Source organism: Vigna angularis, chromosome 9 (assembly GCF_016808095.1).
Source record: "Vigna angularis cultivar LongXiaoDou No.4 chromosome 9, ASM1680809v1, whole genome shotgun sequence".
Taxonomy (NCBI): Eukaryota; Viridiplantae; Streptophyta; class Magnoliopsida; order Fabales; family Fabaceae; genus Vigna; species Vigna angularis.
Genome location: NC_068978.1, coordinates 7,198,301 through 7,220,051, shown reverse-complemented (window position 1 = coordinate 7,220,051; position 21,751 = coordinate 7,198,301). Strand labels below are relative to the sequence as shown.

At 32.8% G+C, this 21,751-nt stretch overlaps 3 protein-coding genes, 1 long non-coding RNA gene and 1 other non-coding gene across 6 annotated transcripts; 3 read left to right on the top strand and 2 right to left on the bottom strand.

The window, feature by feature from the left end:
- The first annotated feature begins 537 nt into the window (after positions 1-537).
- On the top strand, positions 538-1,637 carry LOC128194033 (uncharacterized). The gene is made up of 2 exons (XR_008245329.1): positions 538-1,174; positions 1,422-1,637. It is a non-coding gene; the product is annotated as an uncharacterized LOC128194033 (long non-coding RNA).
- On the top strand, positions 1,055-1,203 carry LOC128194178 (small nucleolar RNA snoR145). Its single transcript, XR_008245492.1, has one exon. It is a non-coding gene; the product is annotated as a small nucleolar RNA snoR145 (small nucleolar RNA).
- Positions 1,638-3,512: 1,875 nt separating the features above from the next.
- On the bottom strand, positions 3,513-5,116 carry LOC108346886 (sufE-like protein 1, chloroplastic/mitochondrial). The gene has a single exon (XM_017585947.2). It carries the CDS (start codon positions 4,971-4,973, stop codon positions 3,927-3,929), a length of 1,047 nt encoding a protein of 348 aa, XP_017441436.1. The 5' UTR covers positions 4,974-5,116; the 3' UTR covers positions 3,513-3,926.
- Positions 5,117-5,683: 567 nt separating this feature from the next.
- On the bottom strand, positions 5,684-8,559 carry LOC108346327 (uncharacterized). The gene is made up of 2 exons (XM_017585383.2): positions 7,907-8,559; positions 5,684-6,392 (listed from the first exon to the last, which is right to left on the bottom strand). Exons 1-2 carry the CDS (start codon positions 8,266-8,268, stop codon positions 5,990-5,992), a joined length of 765 nt encoding a protein of 254 aa, XP_017440872.1. The 5' UTR covers positions 8,269-8,559; the 3' UTR covers positions 5,684-5,989.
- Positions 8,560-16,478: 7,919 nt separating this feature from the next.
- On the top strand, positions 16,479-20,931 carry LOC108347542 (protein ABIL1). Of its 2 annotated transcripts, XM_017586855.2 has the most exons (10): positions 16,658-16,787; positions 17,616-17,803; positions 18,121-18,203; positions 18,609-18,759; positions 19,014-19,113; positions 19,225-19,317; positions 19,440-19,524; positions 19,625-19,677; positions 19,798-19,904; positions 20,444-20,931. In XM_017586855.2, coding segments are annotated over exons 3-10 (750 nt in total). In that variant the 5' UTR covers positions 16,658-16,787; positions 17,616-17,803; positions 18,121-18,201; the 3' UTR covers positions 20,603-20,931. The 2 variants fall into 2 exon arrangements, with proteins under 2 accessions (XP_017442343.1, XP_017442344.1); XM_017586854.2 differs by lacking the exon at positions 17,616-17,803 and having other exon boundaries at positions 16,479-16,787.
- The last annotated feature ends 820 nt before the right edge of the window (positions 20,932-21,751 follow it).

Here is a 21,751-nt window from a genome sequence, read left to right as displayed (position 1 = left end):
TGCTTTATTTCTTTTTTTAATAGCATCACAAAGACTCGTTACATATAAATATATTTCAACATCTAATATCCAAGATAAGTAATTCTTCCTTTTAATATTAATTATCACAAATTAAAATTTTACCAAGTTTGAACTAGCACATAAAAAAAAATCTATTTATATATTTTTAGATATTTTATTTTGTAAACTTGGTTTATTTTTAAAACCTTTAGTAATAAGTTATATACTTATATTTATATCGTAAAATCTTATAAACATTTACAACTCTAAATTAAATTTGCTGATAACTTTAATTTTTATATATAGAGAGAGAAAAAGTATGATGTTGATTTATAGAGAAAGATATTAACACTCAAAAATACACGAGAGTAAATATAATTTGAGAAAAATTTAGGGGTGTTAAATATTTGAGTGATGACCTAATTCTCACTCACCGCTGCTACGTGAAACAGAACCCTTACTGGACCAAGCAAAACCAGCCCAATATATTTTAGGAATTAAAATGAAAAATAAAATAAATTTGAAAAGTATGGCACTGAGGGTTTGGGTTTCGGACCAAAACGCTCTCTATAAAATAAGCTACAATGGAACTGTGACTGTTATTGGGAGCAAAATTTAGGGTTGCAGACGCCGCAATCTATTCATCATCAATGTTCTCTGGAATTCTGGTTTTCGGTTGATTTGTCATCTTTTCAATTCGTTTCGCTTAGCAAATACGATGCAATGAAGAGAAACAGGGAAATAATCATCGATTGTGGGTCGTTCCGCAATATGATACGTTTCGCCCTTGTGGTTCGTATTCACTGAGCATCATCCCGGCGCTTTATTTGTGTTTTTTTCTTTTCTTTTATTAAAGAATTCGTATATTTGCATTGAGAATGGAATCGAAGGTTCCTATGGAGGAAACGCTTTAAGTCGGTGCGTTTTTATTCAAGTTTGCCTTCGGAGATTGAATCCAGATCTCATCTCAACTCCGAAAGTGTTCCCGTATTTCGATTGGATCCACTTCTGATGATGATTTTCTTACATTATTATGTTTTTGTTAGTATAAGGAATGCGAAGGTCCCAGCAGGGGGGCGATTACTCTTGTTGAGGCCTCTCTAACAATCAAATTCTATTCCCTTCGCATAGTTATTCGCCGAATCGTAGGATGCCCAAATTTTCTTCAATTTTGGTGCGTCTTGAACCCTCGGCTATATTTTATATTTGTCTTTAAAATTAATCTTATATTTTTCTTAAAATAAATCGTGTGTTTTGTGTAAAAAAAATCCACTTCGTTTTTTATTTATTTTTTCTACCGGAGGAAATAAATCACCTTCTGATATCACTAGCAAATCTAGGAAAAGTTTAACCGAAATCATCAGGTTCTTCATTGTTTTAGAAATGGATTTCACTAAGTGATTCATGTCTACGTCTGACAGGTAATGTACGTTGAAGCCTAGAGCAATTCAGAGAAAGTATGAAAACAGAGAAAGCCTGGAAGTACGTAGAAAGTCAAGTTCTATGTATTTTTACTAGCAATAAAAGCCAAATTCTTCTCTTTGGAAGAAGCATAACAGAGACAAATGGCTAGCTGAAACTCTGACCAAATTGGTGAAAAATTCAGTCCAGCAAATGACATTTACTCTACCTTTTTATTTTGTTTTTCAAGAGATAAACTTTTACACAATTGAAACCTTAATGTCCTAAACTGGTCCAATAACTCAATCAATGATCCATCATCTGCCGGTTGGATCATTGACTGACTTAAGCTACACTGAAAATATAATATATATATCTAACCTATTTCTATCACCCCTCATTTGATAAATCTAACCTCAATTTACTTTCTTCAGTCATAACAGATAAAGTTTCGAATAATGAGATTTTATTGTTTAAGACAGAATTCAAGATAATGAGATTTTATTGTTTAAATTTCAAAATATCATTATGGTAAAATAACTAAATTCAAAATAAAGCTATAGATAACAACACAAATTCATAAAAAATAATAATACTACTCTGTAAATTAAGTTCAAAAGTCACACACCTTACACACACATATATATACTAAAATAAATGTGGATCATTAACCAAACTTTTGTGGGTCAGACCAACGTTTTATAACTATGATCCTATGGATAATTGTTTCTTCATTTTTATAATTACAATAAATTCTTCCTAGATCAGACATAATTTAATGAATCAATTTCTATAAATACCAGAAATTATTCGAATGTTTATGGAATATATTACAAATATCATTCTTCCTATATCAAGAAAGAATTTAATAAATCAATTTCTATAAATACCAGTAATTATTCTAATGTCTACGAAATATATTACAAATATCAAGTACTTATGATAGAGTTAAAGAAAGCTTGTATTCAAAGAGTTATATGAAAATTTAAATGTTTGGATCTAAGAGTTGTGTTAAAGACTTACAAAGTTAACCTTCAAGTCATGTAATTTGTACATTTAAGATACTAAAGTTAGAAGGTTAAGAGTTAAAAGTACTGTGAAGTTTGATAGTCAATAATAATCGATTATCTAGATAAAACCATGTTTTTCAGATTGATTATCAGTCATAATTGTGACTTGATTATTCAGACTCTTAACTTAATTTTCAAAAGAGATAGTCTATATATATTTTGTAAAACCTAATTTTGAAATAACTTTTCATTTAGATGATTAGAGGTTTAGAATTATGAGTGCTAGAGAAACTCTCTTTATATGTGAAAAGAGATTTTGAAAATCTTAATATGAATAGAAGGATAACTTTCACCGAGTAAGTTATTTGGTTTGGTGATGGAGAATTGTTATTGTTGCAAAGAGAAACTGTTTCTGACTCATGAAATGGTTAATTCTTTGTGTGATTTAAAGAATGTATCTTGTGTTTTAAAGAAGTATTTTCTAAACCTTAAACTCTTTCTTTTGTAATTGTGAGATTGGTTTATTGTAGTGTTTAAATTAATCATTCTTTAGAGAGATTAACAATTAGATAAACCAGTATAAAGTACCTTATGTAGTATAAAGTATCTTGTGTCTTTTCCTGTTCGTGATATTATAAAGGAAATGATTTTAATTAAACTCTGATCTTTTGGAAAAACTTCTTAAAAGTACATTTCTTATTAATAAACCAAATTCACCCCTCCTAGTTTAATCCAAAATAAACATTATGCTACTCAATTCTAACACTTATATGTCAAGTCACAAATAGCATAACAATCTAATTTTATTTTCTCACTAGCACAAGATACAAACAATATTGATCAGCCAGAGTTAAGCAACTCATTCTAAAATGAAAGAAAAATGCATTTCCAAATGTTAAAAAAAGAACTAACCGAGGCAAAAATACTACATACTATCCATTCATCCAAGGGGTATGAAGAGCATAAAATTAAGAGCTTCAAACTACAAGAATTATAGTTGTGCCCTGAACAATGTGGAAAAAATGATATTTTATCAAATGAAATTTATGAAGTCTTACTATATCATGCGCATACACACAAAGGGTCTAAATGCCTCGAAATAGTGATTTAATGATCTCATTTTTGTTTCCAATTATAAATTTGCAACTGATAACAGCATAATGGGAAACCATGTGTTGTGACAAAACATTATCCTCTATTCTAGAATGAGAACTGCTACTCATAATGATACAATCAGCCTTCGGTCAGAAAACAAAATGGTGAATGAATACAACATAGCAGTTACCCAAATTGTGCCTAGAAGCCATATTGTCATCCATCTGTTTATAAATGACAATTGTTACATTATTGGAATGAAGCCTCAGCTTCAACAAATCTAAATCCATACAATTTCATTCATCAGGGTATATTTCAACAAACAGAAATTACCCTTCTGACAAATACAGAGCACCATTTTGGTTCAACAGATAAAACTCATACCTTTCCAAACTCATAAAATTGCAGCCTGATGAACTCTCATCCTTCAACTTCAGCCGGTGTCTTGGCCTCGATCGACAAGGCATGGAGTCCAGTCTCCAACTCCTCTTGCAGAAGGCCATAAATAAGCCTATGCCTCTTAACCAAACTCTTCCCTTCAAACTCCTTAGACACAACTCTAACATTGAAATGCGTTTCTCCATCACTCCCTCTAACCCCAGCATGCCCCGCATGCTGATAAGACACATCCTCAACCTCCAACTCAACAGGCTCAAGCTCCTTCTGCAACTTCTCCCTTATTCTCTTCCCCCTCCCTCCCAATTCCACACCACCCTCAGAATCCAAACCAACATCACCCTCACCAAGTTCAGAACTTTCTCCACCCCTTGAAGAATTCTCAACAACGCTATCAGAATTCATCTCGGGTGACTTCATTTCAGTGAACTCACCACCCTTTTCAGCTTCCACGTACAGCATAAACGCCTTTCTCTGCATCAATTTAAGCATGTTCAAGAACCCGTTGTTCCTTGATGGGGTTAGGCTCTGCTGTAACCCTAACAGCGTGACGAAATCGGGTGTGACCCGAATGATTTCACTGACGGGTCGACCCGAGAGGCCCTGAACGAGCAACGCGGCGAGGCCTTTGGTGAGGACGGAGTCGGAGTCGGCTTCGTAGACGACGTGGCCGTTGGTGTCCAGGTAGGCTCGGACCCAGACCTGGGAGACGCAACCTTGGACCTTGTTGTCGTTGGTTTTGAAGTGGGGTTCGAGGGGTTTGAGGTTTTTGCCATAGAAGAGGAGCTGTTCGTATTTGGCCTTGGGTTCGGGGACGGATTGGAAAAGGTGAACGATTTCTTGGAGCTTCGGAGGGAGGTCTTCGATGGGTTGAAGGGATGTGGAAGACGGCGACGGTGATGATGATGATGACGGTGGAGATGATGATGGAAGTCTCTGGAAGGTGATGGATTTAGAGAAGAGGGGTTTTGTTAGAGGAGGAAGGAGAGTTGGGGTTCTGCGGAAGAGGGAGTGAGGGATTCTGGTAGTGAGAAATCGAAAGGAGGATGAGGAAATCGAATTGGTAGCCATGGTTGAAGAAGATAGTAGCAGCTATTGAGAATGTAACCGAGAGACAGAGACAATCATTCATTCATTGGTGTAGGCTTTTCCTGGCCTAAGAATAGTGTAATCCTATTACCACCCCTAAGTTACTATTTGGAACTCCCAACCAAAGTGAGAAGATAGATGAGTCTTGCTAATTATAATTAGTGCCTTAAGAAAATTTTAAAAATCATAAAAAAAAGTATATTAGGAAGATTATTGATATTTTTATAAATCATTTTATAATTTCCATACAATTCTATATTTTTCTTTTCTTATTTATCATATTAAATATTATAAGTAGTGGTGTTTTGTATTAATAAAGAATAAAAAGTAAATTTTATAAGTCATAATTTTTTTTAAAGTCCAAGTAAACTAATTATTTTCATTGGCATATGGGATGTGATTAAGTTAGAAATAACACAGCAATTTGTTCGGTATGTTAACTTTTTAAAATAAATTAAAATTGTGCTACATTCTGTTGATTCTTCTTCAGTAAATAAAAATGAAAGCCAGAATTTGGAAATTTAAATAGTATTTCAGGTGAGCAATGCCCCAAAAGAGATTCCAATCCCGTGAATTTGTGCCAGATTAATCACCATTTGGGCTTTTGCCATGTACAAGTTAAGAACAAGAGCTTAAATTCAATTTCTGATATTTAATTCAATTTAAGCGGAAAAAGATGTAAGAAACAAGGATGAAAATGAATATGAATACAGCATCAGTACACAAATTGCTTATGTGGATCTACAGATGAAGTTAGCCATTAGACATAAGTAGCAATTGCATTATATACAGGGATTTTAAAACTCAACTTGTTACAAATAACAATGACCCTATAACGGCTATCACCAGTATTGAGCACCATGAGACCAAATCAATGGCAAAGTACCTTTTTCTCACAGCTTTATGTGACAAGCAAGATAATAATATCTAACTCCATGTTTTGTTTACCACATAATATGCACAATTTACATCAAAACTTTTGAAGAACCTGAGCAACATTACGTTCTCTCGGGATGTGAAGATGTTTCAAAATAGGTAGGTCTTGCAGTTGAGGGGCAGCCAATAGATTGAATTAACTCTGCTACACTAAACACTTTGAACCGAGGAGGTGAATTGGTAGCAATGTTGTCAACCCTGTGTTCAAAAATCTTGCCCTGCCTGTCAAGTTTATACTCAGAGGTTCCATCAAACCTACCACGGCTTTCCCATAGAACTCGTGGGATACCATGAACAGTCCAGCGAACCATGATGACGTTCTCAACAGGCTGCCATACACTAATTATGTCAACCCACAAAGCTTTGAAAAATATCCTGCCATGGAATCGTAGTCCCCAGAAGATAGATTTGTAATTCTCAATTCCAATGAACGTATTCATTGGATCCTTAAACACAATATCATCCCTGAAAAAGAGGGGACATTTTAGTCTGCATATTTAGCATAACAGAACAAATAATAAATTTTTGTAGACTTCTCATATAGGACCCTCTGATATACACATTACTGAAAAATCACATTTGATTTCATATATACTGCAGGCAGTGGAAAGAGGTTTAGGGCCATGTTCAAGGATTGTTAGAAAGAAAAAAAAAAAAGTGGTCAAAACAAAGACAAAGACAAAGACCCTCGAGAAGAACCTTTTGCCTCTACTTCAACCTTCCAAATATAGAATGCTAAAATATGCGTAACCCTAGTTCGACCTATTAGGCAGTGAAAAAAGACCAAGCAAGTCACAACCACTTACTGATTCTGTTTGTGTTCAAATGTCTATGAAAAAATATTGAACACGTATAATAGGCATTATTCATGGTTGAGAAATCCCCTGATAATTCTACTGATGGATCATATGAAGTAGCCAACCCTTGTAGAATATAAAGTAGAAAAAAGGGGATCACAATGGAAGTTTCCCTCTAGTTAATTGATTGAATAAAAGATTACGGGTCTCTTCTTGTTCTTCTTGATTACTTTAATAAAGCTAAGGACTTCAATTGAGAGTTGTTTAAACAAGTGCAACTACCTTTGGAATAGCATAAAGTGACATGAGTAGTTAGTAGTATTAACCAAGTACAACTCCAACAGACTTTAACCAAACACCAAGCTCAATGTACCAAAAATAAGACATTTTAGCAGCATTGATTTTGATAATCAAGAGCAGAAGTACAACAATAAAAACACGCAATCAGTCCCCCAAGCCTCTACGATACCTAACCTTAAAGATTAAGATAGAGAACTCTAAGGCATACAGTGAAAGAGCAGTAACTTATTGTGATAACTGAGGGCAGTAAATCTTAATCATCCATCCAACCTTACGTTAATGATGGACATCACATGACAATTTAGAAGTGTCATACAACTTAAACTACATAAAGACAATGTGCTCTGACTTGATAGAAGTCATACCACATAAACTAAACAGTTTAAGTTCTGTATAGATTTTTATATTATTAACCAATAAGAAGTCATCCTAAATATAACTTTTAAAGTGAGAGGTTAATTTTCATACAATCAGTTACCCTACAAACAAATCATAGATCATCCAAAGAATGACTTTCAAAAAAAAAATATTATACCCAACAAACTTTATGTCAATATGTGATTTGATGGATAATATAAAATTCTTGAGACCATCAGTACATTCTAATTAAATTCTTTAAATTATTATAAAAGAAGTCTATAGTTTTATGATTAATATAAAGTTAGTGCATTCTAATTAATTTATAATTCTAGAGATAGTTTCAACTACTATATGTATATGAATCTAATAATTGAACAATAGCCCGAGTATGTAAGTGGGGGAAATCATGAACCTTCAACAAAAACCATCACAAAAAGCATCATTAATTTTACACTGTCCTTCTATGCTCATCTATACTCAACAACCATCGCAGAAAAAAAAAAAAGGCAACAAAACCCGAACCTGTAGATGTCAAAGCTAAGTTCCCTGTTGAAGAGATCAGGGAAATCCTCCCTCAAAGTTCGAATAGCATATCCCACATTAACATGGTAATTCTGCTTCTCTTCTTCTTTCTCTTTGCTCTGCTTCGACTCTGGCTTCACAGGAACCGAAAATTGACCGTACGAATTCACGTTCTCATCCAAACCCAAATCCAGAACTGCACAATCTTTCACTTTGCAAGAAATTCTCACCCCGCGCGCTGACCCAATCCATGTGCTCTTTGTATGGGGTTTGAAGCTGTGGACTTTGCTCAGCCTAGGGTTAGGGTTTGGAGCAATTTGGAGAGCAACAGATATTTCCGGGGAGTGGATTAGAAGGGCCATGAAAATTTTGGATTTTTTTTTTGTCCCACGGACTTCGAATTCGGGAAAATCTAAAGAGAAAATTTCATTTTTCGGGAAAATCTAAGGAGAAATTTTCATTTTCCGGGAAAATCAGTGCATGGAAAAATCACAGAGAGGAAAGGGGAATATGATGTGGATAATTTGCGTTATTGACTTATTAAAGAAAAAAAAGGTGATTGGCTGGATTTTTCTGATTTCTTTACAGTTTTGAAGAGAGAAAAGTATATAAAAAGGATAGAGATGAACAGAAAAACAAAAGGGAGAAAAAGAAATGAAGAGTGATGACACTGAAATATCACAATAATTAGTGAGAAAAGATTTATGATCATTGGTTTTGGGGGACCTTGACTTTAATCCGCGGCATATTCCTTATCTTTTTGTTTTCTTTTTCAACTTTTTTTCTTAAATTTTTTAAATTAAAAAATCTATTATAATATAAGAAAACAAAAAAGCCGTTATAATACATGAAAAAAACACTAGCACATTTTATATTGTTAACAAATATCTTAAAAAAGTTATATTTTTAGTCATTTATTATTTTTTACTTTTTATTTGTTTATACTTATTTTGTTGTTAAATGTATATAAAAAAAATTTCTTACTTATTTCTTTATTTTATTTTTTAAAATCGGACAATGATAAAATTCGATGTTAGTTGATGTTAGATATTATTTCATGTCCTAAGTACGTCGAATTTTGTCATTATAAAGGTATTTTTTAGACTTTAAAAGCTAAAACTTTCAAACATTAAAACTCTTTTTTTATTATTGATAAATAAAATATAAAAACAGTGGTAATGAAATAATTTTATTTTAAAAAATATTTATCAATAAAAATTATATTTATGATTTTTTATAAAATAATAGTATAAATAGTCTTATTATTTTTAATATTCTTTTTCTTCTTAATAGGTGTAACATCCCAAAATACAGTAATTACCATAATCAGAATTAATTACATTAAAACAGTAAAACAGTGCAGTCTTTACATTACTAACGAGGGTCAGAAAGCCGAACGGCTTAAATTACAGAAATAAACGAACGCAACAGAAATAGGAGTTTAGAGACGAACGGTCTTACAAAACTATGACCGAACGTCCAAAAATAAAACTAACAGACAACAAAAGAAAACACGCGAGCGCTCTAAGGCTCGGCTTTAACTTCCACTTCCACCAGATTTGCGTCTTCCAAATTTTCTTCTTCTAGCACCTCCTCAAGTGACGCACCTTCATCTGCTCACATCCACACGGATGATCATTGCAATGACAGGACGAACGTACAAATACACACCGACAACATAAGGAAAACGAAAGGGTAAGCTTAAGTAATTTAATTCATACATCAACATATACACTAATATTTCAATTCATACAAGCACATAACTCAACGTATAACATCATCCGAAATATATATATATATATATTCTAGACTGACCGTCCGGACTGTATGAATCTGTGTAGTTACAAGCGTCCTTGCACCCGAGTGATGTAGTAACTGGGATACACCAAACAGTTGTCACTCGAGGTCAGTTCGTTCTTACGTCGCCCATGTTAACTTATGGACTAAGGACCTCCTGCCGTTCCCACACATGACATACTTCCTCTACATGAAGATAGTACTCACGGAACATCAGGATGGACAGCGAGTCTTAACTTATCCACAGTCATACTTTACCAAATTTAATATTCAATATATATAAGAGTCGTTCCTCCCTGGAACGCTCGTTCAAATTCCATAATCGTATAATCATTCAATATAGAGTTCGCACTTAAACATCTTATAATTTATCATCATCTCTATCTTTAGTTTTAAAAGTATAAAATAACAAACGTTCATACTTCTGAAGAACGAAGACGAACGCTAAAGAATGGATTTAGAAGGCTCGTTGTCAAACCGAAGAAATCAATACGTACTTACATGACGAACGTGACTACTACTGGAATCAGTTGAATGAACCGACTCTTAGAGATATAACATCAATGTTCAGAATAATTTAGGTTCATAGACTTTAGACCAAATTCAAATGGATAAAGATACAAAAAGACGATTATTTAGTTATACTGAGAATAATTTGTTTAACAGGATCGACTGTCAGTCAATGACCGAAAGCGAATATTCATTTACTGAAAATTTGAGACGAACGCTATTTACGTACGTTCTGAAATCAAAGGTATGGACGAGCGTTCAGTATAAGGCCGAACACTTCTTAGGACGAACGCTAGATATAAGACCAATAATTATTTAGAGCGAACGCTTGGTATAAGACCGAGTGCTAATTAGGACGAACGCTCAGTGTAAGACCGAACGCTACCAATTTATAAGTATAAGGGATAATAACTTAATTTAAATTACAAGATTACCACTAGGCTGAGCCTAACGCTCAACATAGTATTTCACGGGACGCTCGTTCTCGATCGGGACTCTTTTCAAATAAAAGAATTCCTTTTTAAGCAATTGACTAGAAACCGAACGGTATAAGACCGTACGATGACGAACACAACTTATCATAGTAAGAATTATATATTCATATTTTTCATCTATTCTAACTCAACATTTCTCATACAATTCATAATCATATAATTTCAGATTCCTCATTTAATTTACATACTTTATAGAATTCATATTAAACAACTCATACTATACAAAACTCATTCATTTTCCAATTCATACGTATCAACCAGTACATACCATATTCATTCATGCATAACAGCGATCATTCAGGCATACTCAAACAGCATACATCTCATACATTCAATTCCTATCATGCTTGCACAAAATCATCCAAGTATAAACTAAATTATTAAGTTTCCCTTACCTGGATAGCAGTGTACTCCCAAAAAGCAAGGTTTAGTTCGTCCTCTAACAGCGTTCTACCCTCAGGTTTCGCTCAACAACTTTCACTTAATCTAAAACACCATAAATCAGAAACAACTCAGACCTATAACCCATGCATGCAACCAGAACTAGGGTTCGCATGAAACCAAATGGACGAACGGTTAGCGACGAGAACTTACCAATTCCGATCCCAATTATGTTCGGTCCAGAATGACGCTCACGTCTCCAGGAACGTTTCTACAGTTCTGAAACGTGATCGGAGAAGAAGGTGATGAGTTACAGTAGAGAGAAGGTGAAGGTTTCTAGAGAGAAGGTGGGGAAAATGAAGAGTTGAGTTCTGAGGAAGAAGAAGAGTGCGTGCAGGTGAGAGAGAGTTTTTCAAAAACTCAGTTTTGTTAATTTCCACGCCCAAACGAACGAGCGTCTCCTCTGTTGACACCTGCACTCCCACTTCTGATTTCAGAAACTTCTAACGTGACACGTGGCGCTCGTGCATGCAGTGCAAAGTGCGTTTTTAATGCACTAGACGTGTGGCGTGGGTGCATTTATGGAAGCTGACAGGTGATTCAGCAGTGTATTAATTGAGATTTAGACAAGATAATTATGGTTTAATTTTCCGAGGTCTCACAGTATGTAATAATTAAATTTGTCTAATAAATATTAGCTTTAATGAAATGTACCGTATAAAGTTTTAAATAATTATATTTAAAACATAAGAAATTAAAATATTGTATTTAATAGTTAATTTGAAAAGTTGAAAGTATATACTTTTAGTAAAAATATCATACTTCTTGTTATTATAATTTTTGTTTTACATTATTTAATTTATTTTTTACTATTTTCAATTTCAAATGTAAAACTAATAAACTAGTTATATTATAATATATTATTATTATATTTATATTGTCATTAAATGAGTATTAAAACATACATTAAACTTACATTAATTATATGAGTTTATAAATATATATTAGATGAGTTTAGAAAAAATTAGACGGGTTTAATAATATACATTGGATAATTCTACCCATACTAATTAGACAAGTATGGTAAAAAAAATTAGACGAGTCATTTCCTTCGTTAATTAAACGAATATAACAAATATTATTAAACGGATCTTGTAATACACATTATACCAATTTGTCCATACACTAATTCAATTAGTATAATAAAAACATTAGAGAAGTCTAATAATAAACATTAGACAAGTTTGTCCATACAATAATTAGACAAATGTAGAAAAAAAAGGTTAGACATGTTAATTCATTCATTGATTAAAAAAATGTAACAAAAAACATTAATAATAAACATCAAACAAATCTACAATACACTAATTAAATAAGTCAACAATACACATTAAACGAGTTTGCCCATACAATCAATAAACATGTATAAAAAAAACATTAACCGAAATATTTCATATATTTATTGCAGAAGTTTTGGAATACTCATTAGAGAAGTCTGTCTAGACACTAGTTAGACGAGTCTACGAGCAACGTACACACAATGGTAAGATAACCTTATTAATATACATTAGACAAATTTATTTGTAAAAAAATTAGATAAGCCTATTAATACAATACAAGTTTGTCCATTTATTAATTGGACAAGTCTTACAATACACTTTAGACCAGTTTGAATAAACAACCATTATACAATTTCATCAATATCCTAATTAAACAAGTTTAGCAAAAATCATTAGATGAGTCATTTCATCCATTAATTAGACGAGTCTAAGAATACTCATTAAATAAGTTTGTCCATACATTGATATATCAGTTTGTCTATACATTGATAAGACGAGTTTAACAAAATAAGATACACTAGTCTTTTCATACACAAATTAGACAAGTTTATTAATAAATATTAGACAAGTTTGTTCACCCATTGATTAAACAAGTATTGCAATATACATTAGATGAGTTTAAATATACATTAATTAGACGAGTTTAGCCATACACATTATATTAATGTGTCCATATACTTATGAGACAAGTATAACAATACATATTCAAAGAGTTTGTTAATGCATTTATTAGACGAGTCTATGAATATACATTAAATAAGTATTTTCATACACTTATTAGATGAGTATTGCAAAAAATATTCCTCAAGTCTAACCATACACATTAGTCTAGATTACAAATACATTAATTAAAATTGTATAAAAAAATTATATTAGACGTATCATTCCATATGTTGATTAGATGAGTTTAGGATTACTTTGATTAAATGAGTTATCGATGAATTGGTCAGATGAATCAAATAATACACATTAGACAAGTATATTAATATACATTAGATGATTATAGCAATACACCTTAGATGAGTGTATCCCTATACTGATTAGACAAACTTAGCATTAAATATTAGATAAATATATAGATGCATATACGAGTCTAGCAATATACATTAGACTAATATATTTCTGATTTTTATTTGTACTACTAAACATATTTTTGCATAATCTATTTTTTGTATTTTTAAAGAGTTAACTCTGTATTTTTTCAATATTATATTCTTTGTATTTTTCACAAAATTTACTATTTACATTTCTATATATATATATACTTTCTATAATTATGAGTAATTTTTTTACGTTAAAATTTAATTATAAACTTAAAAATATTATTATTATTTTTTCAACTTTTAAATATATTTTAATATAATATATTTATTACAATAAAAAACACACGCAAAAACATTAACCCGTTATATACTAAAAAGAAAGACAACCCATGAGTTAATTTTGTATTAAACGTCATTACTTTTATATGTATTATATTTTCTAATTTTTTACACGATTGTAATTAAATTTTTGTGTTCTTTACATCAATAATTTAAAGATTTTCATCAATAATAATTGGGCAATTTTGTTGTAGGTGAATAGTAATTAATCCTTGGATTCCAAGGAATTTTGGAAGAAAACATTTATCTCCTACGAATGACTGATAAATCTGAATTATTCTTACCTTTCAATCATAATTGTAACAACATTAGGTGATTATAGTAAGTATACCTTTTTCTAACGTTGAATAAAATTACTTTAAAACTATTAATATTTATATAATTAAAATATGTATCCAACTCAATGATTTGATTTTATATTGAAACGTACGCGTAATGAGAAAAAAGTATGTGTAAAAAAGATTGATGTTGTGGTATCGGGAATATACAGAGTTGTGAATTTCTTGTATCATTATTTTAAATAAATATAGAACTTCAGCAATTTAATTTTAATTTACACGAATAACTTATTTCAATTTAACTCTAAATTTGTCTTCGGGTTCGCACCTGTCTTTTTTTATTGAACAAATTAAAGAACCATCTTATATTAGCACAAATTTACTATAACCCCATTTAAACTTTATTTTTACACGACTTCAATTTAAATAAGATTATGAAATTATGTAATTTTACACTATTTTAATTTAAATTAAAAAGAATAAAATCAAAATTACCTTTGAAACTTGACCTAAAAATTTGTAAAACCAACACGACTTAATTTAAAGTATTATCATGCATGTACAATTTCTTGTTAAATAAGAAAATAAAAGAGTATGACTGAAAAAAAAGCAAAATGAATTATTAAAATGTGATATTATTATTAAAATAATAATTATTAAAATAATAATATTTTAACTCACATAATTTTTTTATATTTATTCAGTATTATTCTTTTTTATTTTTTACTTTTTTTAAAAAATATATAAAATTTATTTTTTACTATCATTTTAATGTGTGTTAAATAAATATAAAAATGTTATCTTACCATTATTTTATTATTATTTTTATAAATGTAAAAACGTCATCCTACCATTATTTTTTTATTATTTTTCTGTTGGAAGCTTTTTTTTTTTTAGTATCTCAACAAACATTCTTACACGAAGAGCTTGAAACTTTGAAACGTGGTTTTGTTTCCGTGCACTATATTGGGTTTTTGGATTTGTTGCGTTGTGATGATGAATTAGGTAACAAATGAAAAAGAAAGATGACCTAAATTTAGTTGGTAACAAATCCTTGTCTTATTTTTTCTACCTTCTATACAGCTTACACACACACAAATGGTGTTCTATTATTAAATATTTACAAATTACGTGAATATTAACTCAGTAACCAGAAAATGAAAATTACTCGAATTAATTTCCAGTTATACATAAATTGTTTGTCAATGGCAATGACAGACTGATACCATTTGAAGTACTAGAATTAGGATAAAGAGAAGTTCACACATGGGACTTATGGTGTCTTCTCTTTGCCTTTTGAAGATAAAAGTGAGAAAGCTTTTTAATTTATTTTGTTTTCCCTTTACATTATTCCTCAACACACTTCCTATCTTATCTCTTCCTACCAACACACTTCTTTCTTTTTGGGTGCCTTTTCTACAAAATATTATGTTTATTATTGTGGTAGAACTCTATTTTAAAATCATGACAATGATTTTTGTTTATTAGCTACAACTTAATAAAAACATAACAAGTTGTAAATTTCATTTTAATAAGTTGTGCCACTTGTGATTTTATAACGTTTAATAAGGCCTTGTTCACTTGAAGGGATTTGGGGGAGAGTAATTGAAGGGATTTGAGAAGATTTGAAGATAAATTTTTTTGTTGTTTATTTGAGTGAATTTGGAGGTAAATTATAGTACATTTGGAAGTAAAATTTGTGAGAATTAGTGTAGAATTTTATTGACATGACAGATTAAAAAAATTTACTTCCAAATTCACTCTCATTTACCTCCAAATTCACTCAAATAAACAATAAAAAACTTTATCTTCAAATACTCTCAAATCTCCTCAATTATTCTTCCATAAATCGATTCAAGTAAACAAGGCCTAAATATCGATAAAAGAAAAAATGTACCTATTACCAATCTATTTTATTTCCCTGAATCGGTTCATTTAAAACAAAACAACATTTTTAACTGCAATTTCAATTTCAATTTCAGACCAAAATGAGCCAAAACCTCGATAATTTGTTAGGTACTGTTGTTAGGTGGTGGATGCAACTAGCAAGTTGCAACAACCACCATGTTCATTGAAATCACAAAAAAATATATTATTTACTTAATGAAATTACTCGTTCGTTTAAATATAAAATTTGTTTAAGTTTTAAAAATATTTTAAATTAAAATTAATAAAAAGTATAAGAAAAAAAAGATAATTCATTAGACGGTCATTTACTTCAAGACCCATGAGGCTAGCGGGTCTAAAAGGTCATCCGAGGAAGCAAGGGTAATGGTGTCTTTTCACCTTGAAAGATTAATGGAGTGAAATGGAAGTTGGCGTCAACCAACAACCCTGCCACGTGGCACGGCATTAAATATAATTTCGCTTAACTCCAAAAAGCTCTCACTCACATCACACACCACCTCACAACAACTCCTTTTCCTCTCTCTCTTTCTTCTAGTTTTCCTTTCTCTCTCTTCGGTTCCCAATTCATTGTACACTAATCAGAGCACCGTTCACCAATGGCGTTTCTGCTGCATTCTTAGTTTCTCATTTTCCTGTTCTCAATTTCGTTCGTCCCGTTTCTTCTCAGCGTGCGTTTGTTCGGTTCCGTTGCAGCAATGGAGTTTGAGCGCCCAACCGCACCGCTCAACTCCGCCATGACCTACGACGAGGCCTCCATGGAGCGCAGCAAGAGCTTCGTCAACGCCTTGCAGGTTTTCTCTCTCTTAACTTTTCTCTTGCTTGTTTTAATTTCAGATCTAGGTATGTTTGGTTGACTTTGTTTCCGGCTTCCGGTTTCCTTCTCAATTAGGTTTGTTTTTGCGATTCTGGTTTAGTTAACGCAGGAAAAATCGGTCGCCGTGAGTGTCAATTGCTAATTCAGTAGTTATCAAAACTTGTTGGGAGTTAGCCTTATCGAGTCAGTGATGCTTGACAATGACATAAGAATAAGGATTCTTTTGTGTTGTGTGACAACCAGGGGATGGAACTATTAATAAAAAAATTTAGATGATGTTGCAGAGAAAAGCTATTATGTCGGCTTGAAATTTGTTTTAGCTTTTTAGTTAAAAGTAAAGCTACTGGGACCAATGGCGGAGCTAGATGGTTTTAATTTGGCTGGCCAGATAGATAAAACACTGTTAAGGAAGGACTTATTATTCCATTAAAAACAGAGCAATGCTATACCCCATCTGATTTTTTAAATTGTCCGCTTTTTGGATAAATTTTGTTTTTATTTACAGTCCTCAATTAATTACTCTTTTACCAATTATACCCTTCTGTTTCTTAATTTTTAATTAATTTACTCAAGAATTTATTGTAAGATGGGAAGAGTAAGGAGTAAAACAGGAAACTCCACTATTTTATTAAAATAAAAAAAAATAATGTATTTCTCGGTTTTTAGAAAACAATCTTAAAATCAGATAAAATGTTAAAATCGTCTTAACTAGCCTCTGATTTCCTTAGAGCATCTCCATTGCACGATATATATAATTTGAAAATTTTCAGAGGTAGACTTTGATACAAAAATAATGATTTTGTAGGATGTGAAGGTAAGTTTACATGGAGTTTCTATATTTGAATAAAGCAGGATGTTTTGATTGGTGAGCTGAGTGAAAGAGAGTTTAAAATAATTTAATCAGTTTAGTTCATGGTGAAGAAAGAAAACGAGAAATTGAGTTCCAGGAAGAGGGAAAGCTGATGGAAGGATTTGACTGTAGCAATTAAAAATGTAAGAGATTTAGTTTCTTCCCATTACAGTTTTACAGAAGCTATGATATTCTTACGTTTTACTTTAAATGTTGAATAAAAGAGATGGCTTGAACTAAAGCCAATGGGTCAAGTCTAAAGGTGGTTAGTTGTAGATCTGAATGGTACCACTTTATGCGGTTAATTAAGTTAAGGTCTAGCGAATACTTATCACTTTTTTAGATTAACATAGCCGAGGATCTTCTAGTGGAATGCTTGATTAGTTTCTCTTTAGTTGTTGTGGTTATTGTTTTAACATGCATAAATACTGATATAATCTTCATATTGTGATCATTTCAGGAACTTAAGAACCTAAGGCCTCAACTGTATTCTGCTGCAGAATACTGTGAAAAATCTTATCTCCATAGTGAACAGAAACAAATGTAAGGATTCTTTTTGTGAATGAGTTATTTTATTCAATTGTTCGTGTTGGCCTCCTTACCACATTTCTCTTTAGCCGGTTTTCTGTGTGGTGATGGACTTTTCTTCTAATTGATTCCTTCATTATAACGCATGGTCATGTTTCAACCATGAAATTGGGAAGAATAAATGTTATAATTATCCTGGAAAAGGATTCTTGATTTTATGTCCTTAAAATAATTTTCTGAGTTGTTCATTTAACTGTTTCTAGGAGTTTCAATGGGGAGAGTTCTTTTAATATTGAGCTCCATCCATATTTTCTCTCTGATACAAATGAATGTCACTGTCATCATTTCCTTTCCTGTGCCCATGTTATTATGTTTGGGCTTCATGGAATTTTCCTTACGTTATTAATATTTACGCATTAGGGTTCTTGACAACCTGAAAGATTATGCTGTAAGAGCCCTTGTGAATGCTGTTGATCATCTAGGAACGGTTGCATACAAGTTAACTGACCTTCTTGAGCAGCAAACATTAGATGTCTCAACCATGGATTTGAAGGTCGCTACCATAAATCAGGTAATTACAATTTTTTTGAGATACTGTGCTTTAGAGAAAAGGAAACAAGTGCCCCTGGAACATTCGTTAAGGAAACAAAGTATTTCAGTTTTTAGTTAGAAAAAAAAAACATATATTTCAAAGAAAACAGAGAAGTTCTTTAATGCTTCCCTTTATGAGTACTTGAAAGCATTTAAAAAAGTAAATTTAGCAATACCCTATGTTATGACAGACAAATCAATTGGAATTGAAATAACATGTTTGCTTACTAGCAGAAACTTCTTACCTGCCAAATCTACACTGATAAAGAAGGTCTACGGCAGCAACAACTGTTGGCTTTCATTCCTAGACATCATAAGCACTACATTTTGCCAAGTATGCCTCACTGCTTTAATGATCATCTGGAAGTGTAATTGTTGGAACTAAAGAACAGTAGCTTTAGCTTTTACTAATGGTTCTATATGTTCGTTTAACCTTGCAAGCTAGATTCTATCAATAAAAAGGTCCATTTCAGTCCACACATCCAGATTGATGCAAGACAGAATCTATTTCAAACCAGAACCCGTTTACAATCTTCAGGTGTGTTCTGGTGAAAGTGTTGTCCCATCTAGAAGTTTTGCCGTTATTTTATACATGTTCTGTATTTTTTCTGGAAGTGAAATTTATATCATTAATCCTAACATTTATAGTTCTAAATCTAGGTACCCCTGCAGCGAAAACTCTTTCATGGCATTTAGCATCAGAGACAAAGTCTACCTTAAAAGGGTCTTCTCATGCCTCCCCAAAGTAAGTTTTGGAATTTAATAGTATGAGACTACCAAACTGCTGCTTTTTGTGTTTTCTACACTCCGTAGATGCCATTATCATATCGAACCTACTTTTGTAGCATCGAGAACCCAAAATTTTCTGCCAAGGCTTCTGGAGTCTTCCATCTTTTAGGTTTGTGATATAATTGTATCCCTTTTATTATGTAATAATTAAATTCAGTTCGATTAAAAAATGGTGGTTTCTTAATGTCGAAGTCATAGATACTTATACTTCACTGTTATGTGCCTGTAGATAATGAAGAGAACACCTGGATGAAATCCTCACCAGCACAAACTCACTTTCCAAATGGAGTTCCTCCATCTAGTACACCTATTCATACTTTAGGTGGTACGCGCAAGGTAATTTTATATTCATCAAAATTGCAAATGCCCGGTGAAGCCATACTTGATTGTCAACTTTCGCTTCATATACGTGTGTTTTTTCAAATAGTTGCAAGTGTTATAAAGCCTGTTTGTTAATCTTTAAATGAAATTGTTCGTCTGCACATGAGTTAAAATGAAAAAAGGTGTTAAATTGTTATGAATGTCACCAAATAATATGCTGGGGAATTTTTCAGTAATCTCGACTTGTACAGCGACTCATTTCGGTAGCTATATGAATATATGTGCAGTATAAGTTTACATTTCTGGGATAGGACAAAGAATTAATGTTCAATATCTGTGTGTTGGAAAGCCACCTTAAAGGATGTGATCAGAAAACATAGGTTACATCTAATAACTAAACTAAACTTCTATTGGAGATTTATTCGACAGAATGAAGTTTTACGAAGTCAATGTTAAGGATTTGGATCAGTTTTTGTTTAGTTTTCTAGATTAGCACTAACTAATATTCAGTCTTGGCGGGTTTGTGAATTTTCTATAAAATTGTCATTCTGCAGGATGCATTGGAGGGTTCCAAACCGTTGACAGCATTCAGGTCATTTGACAACCCAAATCGGCGCGAGGTTGTCCAAGTCCCTACTCGAAGCAAGAGTGTGCTATCAGCTTTCTTTGCTAAGCAGAAAACACCAAAGTTGAAGGCCAGTTCTTTCTTATGAGTACACTCAGAATTAATTAGTCTCTCATTCAAACCTTTGAATAATGATCCTGTCAGTAGCAGCTTCCCTTTCAATGATAAAGGCCAGGATCTTGGTCTTCTACTCGCTCGCTCTTACTCTTCTCAATTGTCGTCTATAGTGTTCAGGCATCTCTAAAATGTATATTTGTGGCATGCTATGCAAAAAAAAAAAAACATTTTTTGTTCTTCAAGTTTTGATGTATCACCAAAATTTTCAAGATGGGGTCTTATTCCGATGTATTATACTCTTTACCAGTAAGGCAGACTATACTAATGTGGAGTTTTTTTTAATCAAACTGTTCTTAAATCATGGAAAATGATACTCGAACAACCAAATTTGACAACATTTGAACACAGCACACGTGTCAGCGTTCGAGCGATCCACGTTTTAAAGAAAAAAAGCTGTTGCATTCTGAGAAAACCTGTTGCAAGTGTGACGTGGCGAGGGACGGGCACGGGCAGCTTACGGTGTACGTTCCAAATTTGAAATGATATTCGTAGAGAGAGAAGCGGCGCGAACATTGGAGACGCTCAAACGTGACCTAGACAGAGAGACGAGAGAGTTGGAGAAAGGGTTGACGAGCGAGAGAGAGAGACCGAGTCCTTGTCGGAGTGCCGCCGTTCACTGTTGAAGGCCGTGTCGGAGAGATCAAACGCCTCCAGCCCGTTCCGTTTGACGGCGCCGCAGCTCCGACGTCGAGCGCTCGACGCGAACACGGCATCGTGTTTCCTCCGTTCCGGCCCAGCAACCTAGGGAGGCGTTGTAGGTGTCGCTTCGTCCCAGGTGGTTCCGTCCCTGTCCCGGAGTGCCGCTGGAGGTTCGTCGGAGTCTCGCCGGAGTGTAGGCTGTGAGGTGGACCAAAAAGAGGGGTTTTCCGCACTGTGAGTTCCACCGACACCTTAGGCAACCGTCTCTGTTCCAACCGCCACACGTCGTCTTCATTGAAGGTTGGTTTGTTTTTTGATTTTTCAGTGGAATGAATGTTGAATACATGGATGATGTTGTTTTTGGATTGGATTTGGTGTTGTTCTGTTACTCATTTTTATACAAGTTCTGTGGTTAATCTTACATTGTTGCTGTAATTCTGTTCGATTGGTAGTCATGGACCTATTTGGCCTTGCTGTCAAA

Bases quoted from the DNA above. Each gene is read 5' to 3' on its own strand.
- LOC108346327 (XM_017585383.2), bottom strand. From the start codon at position 8,268: ATGGCCCTTCTAATCCACTCCCCGGAAATATCTGTTGCTCTCCAAATT. The intron at 6,393-7,906 runs GTTCGGGTTTTG...CCTCTTTTTCAG, and splicing joins CTTAGCTTTGACATCTACAG to GGATGATATTGTGTTTAAGG.
- LOC108347542 (XM_017586854.2), top strand. From the start codon at position 16,692: ATGGAGTTTGAGCGCCCAACCGCACCGCTCAACTCCGCCATGACCTAC. The intron at 18,204-18,608 runs GTAAGGATTCTT...TTTACGCATTAG, and splicing joins CATAGTGAACAGAAACAAAT to GGTTCTTGACAACCTGAAAG. The intron at 19,525-19,624 runs GTAAGTTTTGGA...CTACTTTTGTAG, and splicing joins TCTTCTCATGCCTCCCCAAA to CATCGAGAACCCAAAATTTT.
- LOC108346886 (XM_017585947.2), bottom strand. From the start codon at position 4,973: ATGGCTACCAATTCGATTTCCTCATCCTCCTTTCGATTTCTCACTACC.